Raw genomic sequence first — 8656 nt, 5'->3', positions numbered from 1 at the left:
AAGCCGATACGTTAACTTCCTGTGTGTCACTTCCTTGTTTAGTTTTTTATTTCACATTCCTTGGTCTAATAGTTGTTAGCTAATACTAGCTACCTAGCAAAAATGCCAGGGCGTTGTTCAGCTTTCAACTGTAGGAATACCTTTAAAAATGTTAAACATAAAACAAACAAGGTTACATTTCACAGGTAAGGCGTTCAGCATTTGACCAACGTCGATACTTGGCCAACTAGCTAGTCAGCTTACGTTAGCTAGAGTGCTTGGTTAGCTTGTATAGCTAGCTAATATTTCCAGTAATAAATCGGCTATACCTTGATTTGGACGAATGTGACATAACTGTTATAACCTTATCATAAAGAAAACGTGGAACATCTAAACAAATGAACACCCCTTAGTACCCCAGCCTAAGTGCTCGCTGTTTCATCCCTGTCTTTTGCAATTTGCAGTTCAAACAATAACAAAGCAGACACCCCGCCACTGATTTTGGTAAATAGATGAGGGATGAGGCTGGAGAAATGTAACTACTGTCAAATTCATAGACAGGGCTATGAATGCAAGGACTGACCACAGGCAGTGACCATCCATGATGTCAAAATTATAGTTTTAGCAATGTTGTGAGGCTATAAAGTGTTTGTTTACAGTTACAAACTTATATTTTTGGTTCTGATGGGGTATGACAGTTGAACTAAGCTCATGATGCATTTACAAGTTATATTCTTCAAGAATCAATGGTTATATATCATTAATTTAAAATTCCAAAAATGTATGTTACAATCACAGATTGCCCTGTTGTTTACATTTTGTTGTTTTAACCTTTTTCCTATGTCAACAGCTTTCCAAAGCGTGATCCTAAACGAATAAAAGAGTGGGTGGGTCAGATGAAATGGAAAGACTGGCAGCCAACCCCCCATTCCTTACTGTGCTCAGAGCATTTTGAGGAGAGATGTATGGATAGAACTGGGCAGACAGTGCGTTTACGTGATGATGCAATACCAACTATCTTTGCCTTTCCTAGTCACCTGCAAAAAAAGGTATTTAGTAAATTGAGGCAGGTGTGTTGTTTATATTTAAACTATTAGACCTAACTGAGTCTGGTGGTTGTGAATTTAACATATTAAGGATTCTTGAAACGTGCTTTGGATTTGTTGGTTAAGTTGAAGTGTGTGTTTTATTGTTGAGTTCTTGTAGTTTCAGAAAACAGCCGGAAGGAGGAAAAGAGTAACCTCGGTGAGAAATGCAACATAAAAAAAAGTAATACTGTACTACCAGTTTTCCATTGGTTTTGCTGTTTACTCTGAAGGATGTGTAAAATGTACTACCAGTTTTCCATTGGTGTTGCTGTTTACTCTGAAGGATATATAAAATGTACTACCAGTTTTCCATTGGTGTTGCTGTTTACTCTGAAGGATGTGTGAAATGTACTAGCAGTTTTCCATTGGTTTTGCTGTTTACTCTGAAGGATATATAAAATGTACTACCAGTTTTCCATTGGTGTTGCTGTTTACTCTGAAGGATATATAAAATGTAATACCGGTTTTCCATTGGTATTGCTGTTTTTTTGTGTTTTTTTAAGCCAGGCAAGTCAGTTAATTTTAAGAACAAATTCTTATTTACAATGACGGCCTACCGGGGAACAGTGGGTTAACTGCCTTGTTCAGGGGCAGAACGACAGATTTTTACCTTGTCAACTCGGGGATTCTATCCAGGAACCTTTCGGTTACTGGCCCAACGCTCTAACCACTAGGCTACCTGCCGCCCCATATCCTTCAGATATGTAAAAATCTGAAGGATAGTAATACTGTACTACCAGTTTTCCATTGGTATTGCTGTTTACTCTAAAGGATATGCCACATATGTATTTCCCTTTTTGATTTCACAAATCAAAGTGTATTTTGCCTCTACTGGTGATTTCAGTTTCCAGAGGATCCTGTTCCTGAGGAGTCCACACAACGGGAGAAGTCTCCACCCACCTACTTAAACCACAGTATATGGCACCCAAGTCGTTTCCATGACGACTACTGCGTTCCACAGGTACAAAGTACATATCGCTCTTATCGAGATTTTTTTTACAAATGTTTAATTCATGTTTATTTATTTAGTATTTATTTGTTTTTCAGAGTATTGACTGGGCTGTAAAAGACATGCCTAAAGAAGTAAGTTGTGAGTTAGCCCTCATTGTGAAGCTGATTGAGCTCATCAAAATTGTTGGTTTGGGAAGGGTTCCCCTAATTCCTTACAGAACAACCGTGTATGTATCTTTTGCCAAATATTCCGAACAGCTTAATTCATAGTACCTGCTCAAAAATCCCAGGGAGGAGCGTGTTGAAAAGTAGTGTCACTGTTACTCCCAACCAAAACGATGTTGATGAGGCCCAGACCTCTAGGGCCAGTTGCGTGTATGATTACAACATCCTATAAAGGTCTTCTATAACCCTAAACCTTTCCATACACGTGCTTTAATAACTGAACTCCTGACAATTTCAGATCCCATCTGCAACTTTAGAAAAGCAAGGTCTGATCTTTATCCCCAAGCACGCAATTAAGGTAAGGTTTCTGACTGACCATTGTATTCTGGACAGCGGCAACAAGATAATTTTGACCCTTGTCAACTTAAAGGTTTGCTGTCGTGTGTATTCCCCAGCCCATTACCTCATGTTAATTGATGTGCATATAACTAAACATTATAACTGCAAATTACTTTATCTGAACCAGATCAAGGAGAAATGGCAATGGCTGACAATGGATGTGAAGGGACCATTTCCAGAGACCAAAAGTAGACACAAGTTTGTACTAATTATAATGGACTACTACTCCAAATGGATGGAAGCCTACCCCATGAAGACCAACAACAGTAAAGAGATTGCCAAAATCATCTCTGACCTCATCTCTCGCTTTGGCTTCCCTGTTGGAATCCTGTCTTGTTTGACTCGAGCACACATTTTAGAGGTAAGAGATGCATGCATGTGTGGATGTAAGTGTTACTGTACTGCCCTAAATAAAAATGTTTTGGGGGGAAATTAAGTGTTGCACTAAGTTCTCATGAATATTAAGTACCAGGGGTGGAACCAAAATTATTTTCCAATTGTTTCGTTCTGAACAAAACCATAATTTTTGTAGTTCCATTCCACTGTTCCGACCAGCAAAATAAAGTTTCACTGTAAGGTCTACACCTGTTGTATTTGGCGGTTGTGACAATAAAACTTGATTTGATTATCAGCAGGCAGGCACTGGAATGCATTTCTGAGTGACAGAGTGAGGGCTTTGCATTGACGCTTTGTAGCATTTTTTTTGTGGGCCTGGAAAGTAAAATCACTTTATTAACCGGTTCCCATGGTTTTCAAACAACGGTTCTGTTCCGGAACAATATAGATCACTTTCGTTCCCGGTTCTGATTCTGTTCCTCCAAAAATGTTGTTGTTTTCTGGTCCTGTTCCCTGAACCGGTTTCAACCCCTGTTAAGTTCCCCTTCCCTTTTTTAATTTTACAGATCAACTCGGCTTTGGGTGATCTGAAGAAACTGACATGCCACCTCATATTCTACCGTCCTCTGGGAGTGTCACTGGATCCAGTAACAAAGTCCCTCGTAGACCGGTTTGTTCTCCAATGTACCTTGCTACACAGCCACCTGATTCTAAAAGCTTATACTATGGATAATAGTCTACTAAATAGAATTGGGATAATGATTGCAATAATCTTTTGGCAGTTTACTGAATCCAAACACATGTCATGCTAGCCCAGCTGACTTGTTATAATATGCATGTGTTTTGTTTTAATACATTTTTCATCATATTCCTGGACAGGTTGGTGTCAGATTTGGTGAAAGATCATCCTGATCGTTGGGATGTTTACCTGGCTGCCAGGGTGTTCAGCTTCTGCTGCAAAGAGCACCCCACCACCAGACAAATACCCCTGTCTCTGCTGCGCTGTGGAGGGACTCAGTCTGTCCCCACCTCACCAAGAAAGCTGCCTGTAAGTTGGAGACTGACCGTGTTTAGACTTTCCCACTCCTACAACAAAACATACTCATATTATTGATTCCCATTGAATGAATGAAGAAAATGCACATAGAAATAGATTTGAATTATACCATATTTTACTTAAGCCTTTATGCTGACTTGTGCGTTGACCAACCTGTTTGCATTGAAGGACAATGGGATAAAAGGAAGGACCTTTGTCATACTAGAGGCCCAGCCACCTCAAAGGGAAGTCCGTGTGGAGTGCAGTCAGTGCAGTCAATGGAGCACGGTCACTCAGGACTCTGAGCTGAAGAGATATGAGGAGATGAAACTTGGGGATGAGGACTACACCCACACCTGTGTGAGCTGCAGGGTGGCCATGAGCTGCAGGGTGGCCCTGGAGGTCATGAGGGGTTAGAAGACAAGGACATGAACAACTGGATGGAAATGAGAGAGCTTTTCAAACAAGGACTGAAAAGATGGAGGATATAATAAGGACGTTGGAAACCAAGTGGTGGTGAATGAAGAGATTGATGTGGGGTGAAAAAAAGTTCCTAAGGGAAGAAATTTGAACAATAAGAGTTTATAATGTCTATATACTTATACGTTTCTCCGTCATAAAAGTTTTTGGAATTAAATAAAAACAGTGTTGTTTTCAAGTTGTGTGTGCTCAAACATTTGGGCAGACGTCTATATACTGCTTCAGTGCTTCATCTATTCCTCTCTGATTTGGGGTATTTTAGAGAATGGGGTAGCTGCAGTCCAATATGGCAACCAGAGTATGGGAGAGTGGGCGTGTCGAAAGGAAAGGAGTGGGTGTGTCGAAAGGAAAGGAGTGGGCGTGTCGAAAGGAAAGGAGTGGGCATGTCGAAAGGAAAGGAGTGGGCGTGTCGAAAGGAAAGGAGTGGGCGTGTCGAAAGGAAAGGAGTGGGCGTGTCGAAAGGAAAGGAGTGGGCGTGTCGAAAGGAAAGGAGTGGGCGTGTCGAAAGGAAAGGAGTGGGCGTGTCGAAAGGAAAGGAGTGGGCGTGTCGAAAGGAAAGGAGTGGGCGTGTCGAAAGGAAAGGAGTGGGCGTGTCGAAAGGAAAGGAGTGGGCGTGTCGAAAGGAAAGGAGTGGGCGTGTCGAAAGGAAAGGAGTGGGCGTGTCGAAAGGAGCTCTGCAATAGGTTAGTTAGACCGTTACTTACTGTGACTATCACCTTGATGTTGGCTACTAGGCAGCTACTTCCCACTCTGTTGGGGGACAGCAGGGAGACGAATTTGATTATGCTGAGCTCGGGGGCAACGGTCTATGGCCCGTGATTTGAAAGGGCCAAAGTGGGGAGGGAGGAGCGCCCTTCTCAAATGGAACAGTAATCTGTGCCGCTGGGTCATGTCAACAAGGCAGCATTGTGCACCGTCCAGAAACATACATCTCTTTTTCATAAAATACACATTTAAATTAAACTAGTTTTCATTGGGATGCCAGATATGGTCCTCTGTAGCTCAGTTGGTAGAGCATGGTGCTTGTAACGCTAGGCTTGAGTTCCATTCCTGCTCGGACCACCCATACATAAAATGTATGCACACATGACTAAGTTTCTTTTGGATAATGTTATTTTATGTTTTTTTATTTAACCTTTATTTAACTAGGCAAGTCAGTTAAGAACAAATTCTTATTTACAATGACGGTCTACCAAAAGACAAAAGGCCTGTGGGGACGGGGGCTGGGATGAAAATAAAAATATAGGGCAAAACAGACATCACGACAAGAGACACCACAACACTACATAAAGAGAGACCTAAGACAACAACATAGCACGGCAGCAACACATGACACCACAGCATGGTAGCAACACCACATGACAACACAACATGGTAGCAACATGGCAGCAGCACAAAACATGGTACAAACATTATTGGGCACAGACAGCAGCACAAAGGGCAAGAAGGTAGAGACAAAAATACATCACGCGAAGCAGCCACAACTGTCAGTAAGAGTGTCCATGATTGAGTCTTTGAATGAAGAGATTGAGATAAAACTGTCCAGTTTGAGTGTTTTTTGCAGCTTGTTCCAGTCGCTAGCTGCAGCGAACTGAAAAGAGGAGCGACCCCAGGGATGTGTGTGCTTTGGGGACCTTTAACAGAATGTGACTGGCAGAACGGGTGTTGTATGTGGAGGATGAGGGCTGCAGTAGGTTTCTCATATAGGGGGGAGTGAGGCCTAAGAGGATTTTATAAATAAGCATCAACCAGTGTGTCTTGCGACGAGTATACGGAAATGACCAGTTTACAGAGGAGTATAGAGTGCAGTGACATGTCCTATAAGGAGCATTGTCGGTAAATCTGGTGGCCGAATGGTAAAGCACATCTAGCCGCTCGAGAGCACCCTTACCTGCCGATCTATAAATTACGTCTCCGTAATCTAGCATGGGTAGGATGGTCATCTGAATCAGGGTTAGTTTGGCAGCTGGGGTGAAGAGGAGCGATTACGATAGAGGAAACGAAGTCTAGATTTAACCTTAGCTTGCAGCTTTGATATGTGCTGAGAGAAGGACAGTGTACCATCTAGCCATACTCCCAAGACTACCTCAAGCTCTAAACCCTCAGAGGTGGTAATCACACCGGTGGGGAAAGGGGCAGTCTTCTTACCAAACCACATGACCTATGTTTTGGAGGTGATCAGAACAAGGTTTAGAGCAGAGAAAGCTTGTTGGACACTAAGAAAGCTAAGTTGTAGAGCGTTTTACACAAAATCCGGGGAGGGACCACAAGAATGGAATGGTCTACCGTATCAAAAGCTTTGGCCAAATCAAAGGAAATGGTGACATCATTTCGAACCTTTAAGGTTGTAGTGACACATCCATAACCTGAGCGGAAACCAGATTGCATACCAGAGAGAATACTATAGACATCAAGAAAGCCAGTCAGTTGATTATTTTTCCAACACTTGATAAACAGGGCAAAATAGAAATGGGCCTATAGCAGTTGGATCAGCTTGATCTTCCCCTTTAAATAAAGGACACACTCTGGCAGCCTTCCAAGCAATGGGACCCTCCCCAGAGAGGAGAGACCGGTTAAAAAGGTCAGAGATGGACTTGGTGATGATAGGGGCTGCAACCTTAAAGAAGAAAGCGGTCAAGTTTAAGGAGCTCCTTCAGCACCTCAGACTCCGTGCCTGCCTGCAGGGAGAAACTTTGTAGTGGGGCAGGGGAAAAAGAGGGAGGAGCATCGGGGCTAGTTGCATTAGAAGGGATAGGAGATGAGGAAATGCTGACTTTATGAAGTGGATAAAAGTGTCAGCTAAATGACCTACGTTATAGATAGTTTTTATCCAAAGCAATCACTTTGCATGTGAAAACACAGAACCCTATTCATTACTCCACGTGCCTAATTACGTCCCTTTTGTTTTGAGCCGACTTCACCGTGGGCTTTGAACAGGAGGCAGCCCTGTTCCAAAATGAATGCAATCAACTTTCACCTGATAAAAAACACGCCTACTCGATCTACCGCATTTAGGGCCCGGGAAAACAGCTAACTTACGGCATTTTAACACATTTTGCCATGGTGCAGAGAGAAACATTTGTAGTTTTACAATTTTATATTACACATTTTGTCATAAGGCCAAGAGAAAATGTTGCAGTTTTAAAGCTAATTTCCAGCAATTCTACACTTTTTGCCATGGGGTAGAGAAACAATGTGCTGTTTTATTAGCTCATTTCATTATTTTGTTCCTATTTTGCCATGAGGCTGAGATAAATGTTGCAGTTTTAAAGCTGATTTCCTGGAAATCTACACATTTTGCTATCATATGTTATCTGGGGGCCCCCTGACCTCCATTTTGGGGGGGGATTGGAGCCTATGATAAAATGTGTAGATTTGCAGGAAATTGGCTTTAAAACTGCAGCTTTGCATTTCGACACACCCACTCGCCCATACTCTGGTCACCATATTGGGCTGCAGCTACCCATACTTGGTATTTTCCAAGGCATTATTTTCCTTTTTTCCACCCCGTCCAGTTGGTGGCAGTGTTGCACAACCTTTTCATTTGCCACAAGTCATAAAACCACTAATGAGGAAGAAAAAAATGATCAAGCCCTGTCTGTCTTGTTGAGCTTTGATGCAGAGTTTCTACCTGATAAGGTCAGATTAGGTTATATTTATGACTATTTTGTGAGGGTCTATGTTCTGAACCCGCTACAGTGCTTTAGGTGCCAATGATTCCGACATGGTGCAGCATTGTGTAGAAGGAAGATCCCAGGATGTGAGAAATATGCAGGATCGTCAGATGGAGTGAACATTTCGGACAGAGAAAGCACTGTATCAACTGTGGGGGTGCACAATGCAGCTGGGGATCCGAAATGCCACCCCCCGGCGATCCAGATAAGATGAGTTTTAGTAAGGTTGTATTTCTTGGGTTTATAACCATGGCAATGAACTGCACTGCACTGATGGAGCAGAAATCACAGCAGATTGATGTGGTAGTTGCAGCAGCAGTGTGAGAGATTTTAGTGCAGAAGATCCACAGGAAGTTTTGACAGAAGGGGTTTCATCCTCCCAGGTCGACAGCCTGGTGTAGGATCGTTTAGGGAGAAAGTAGTGGGATGGGCTGGTAGATTTTGGGGGATAGTATATAGGTGCAGGGTTAAGTGGTGATGCAATTTTAAGATTTTCCCATTCCACCTTTCCCTTTTATTTTTGGGTGACCAAATGTGCAATACGCACT

General features: G+C 42.4%; 1 protein-coding gene across 3 annotated transcripts; it reads left to right on the top strand.

The window, feature by feature from the left end:
- Window positions 1–20: 20 nt before the first annotated feature.
- On the top strand, window positions 21–4612 carry LOC115166781 (uncharacterized). Of its 3 annotated transcripts, XM_029720569.1 has the most exons (10): window positions 22–185; window positions 830–1049; window positions 1186–1224; window positions 1912–2028; window positions 2115–2150; window positions 2482–2541; window positions 2710–2943; window positions 3485–3588; window positions 3798–3966; window positions 4144–4612. In XM_029720569.1, the coding sequence occupies exons 1-10, from the start codon at window positions 103–105 to the stop codon at window positions 4369–4371; spliced, it is 1290 nt and encodes a 429-aa protein (XP_029576429.1). In that variant the 5' UTR covers window positions 22–102; the 3' UTR covers window positions 4372–4612. The 3 variants fall into 3 exon arrangements, with proteins under 3 accessions (XP_029576428.1, XP_029576427.1, XP_029576429.1); XM_029720568.1 differs by having other exon boundaries at window positions 21–185; window positions 830–1028; window positions 2482–2943; XM_029720567.1 differs by having other exon boundaries at window positions 21–185; window positions 2482–2943.
- Window positions 4613–8656: the final 4044 nt, after the last annotated feature.

This window comes from Salmo trutta, chromosome 29 (genome assembly GCF_901001165.1).
Source record: "Salmo trutta chromosome 29, fSalTru1.1, whole genome shotgun sequence".
Taxonomy (NCBI): Eukaryota; Metazoa; Chordata; class Actinopteri; order Salmoniformes; family Salmonidae; genus Salmo; species Salmo trutta.
The sequence above is the reverse complement of the archived record's forward strand: the minus strand, read 5'-3'. Positions and strand labels throughout refer to the sequence as shown.

What these genes read in the sequence shown, in the direction of transcription:
- LOC115166781 (XM_029720567.1), top strand. Translation starts at nt 103, where the DNA reads ATGCCAGGGCGTTGTTCAGCTTTCAACTGTAGGAATACCTTTAAAAAT. An exon ending in TATTTAGTAAATTGAGGCAG is followed by an intron (nt 1,050 to 1,185) that starts GTGTGTTGTTTA and finishes GAGTTCTTGTAG; the next exon opens with TTTCAGAAAACAGCCGGAAG. An exon ending in ACGACTACTGCGTTCCACAG is followed by an intron (nt 2,029 to 2,114) that starts GTACAAAGTACA and finishes TTTGTTTTTCAG; the next exon opens with AGTATTGACTGGGCTGTAAA.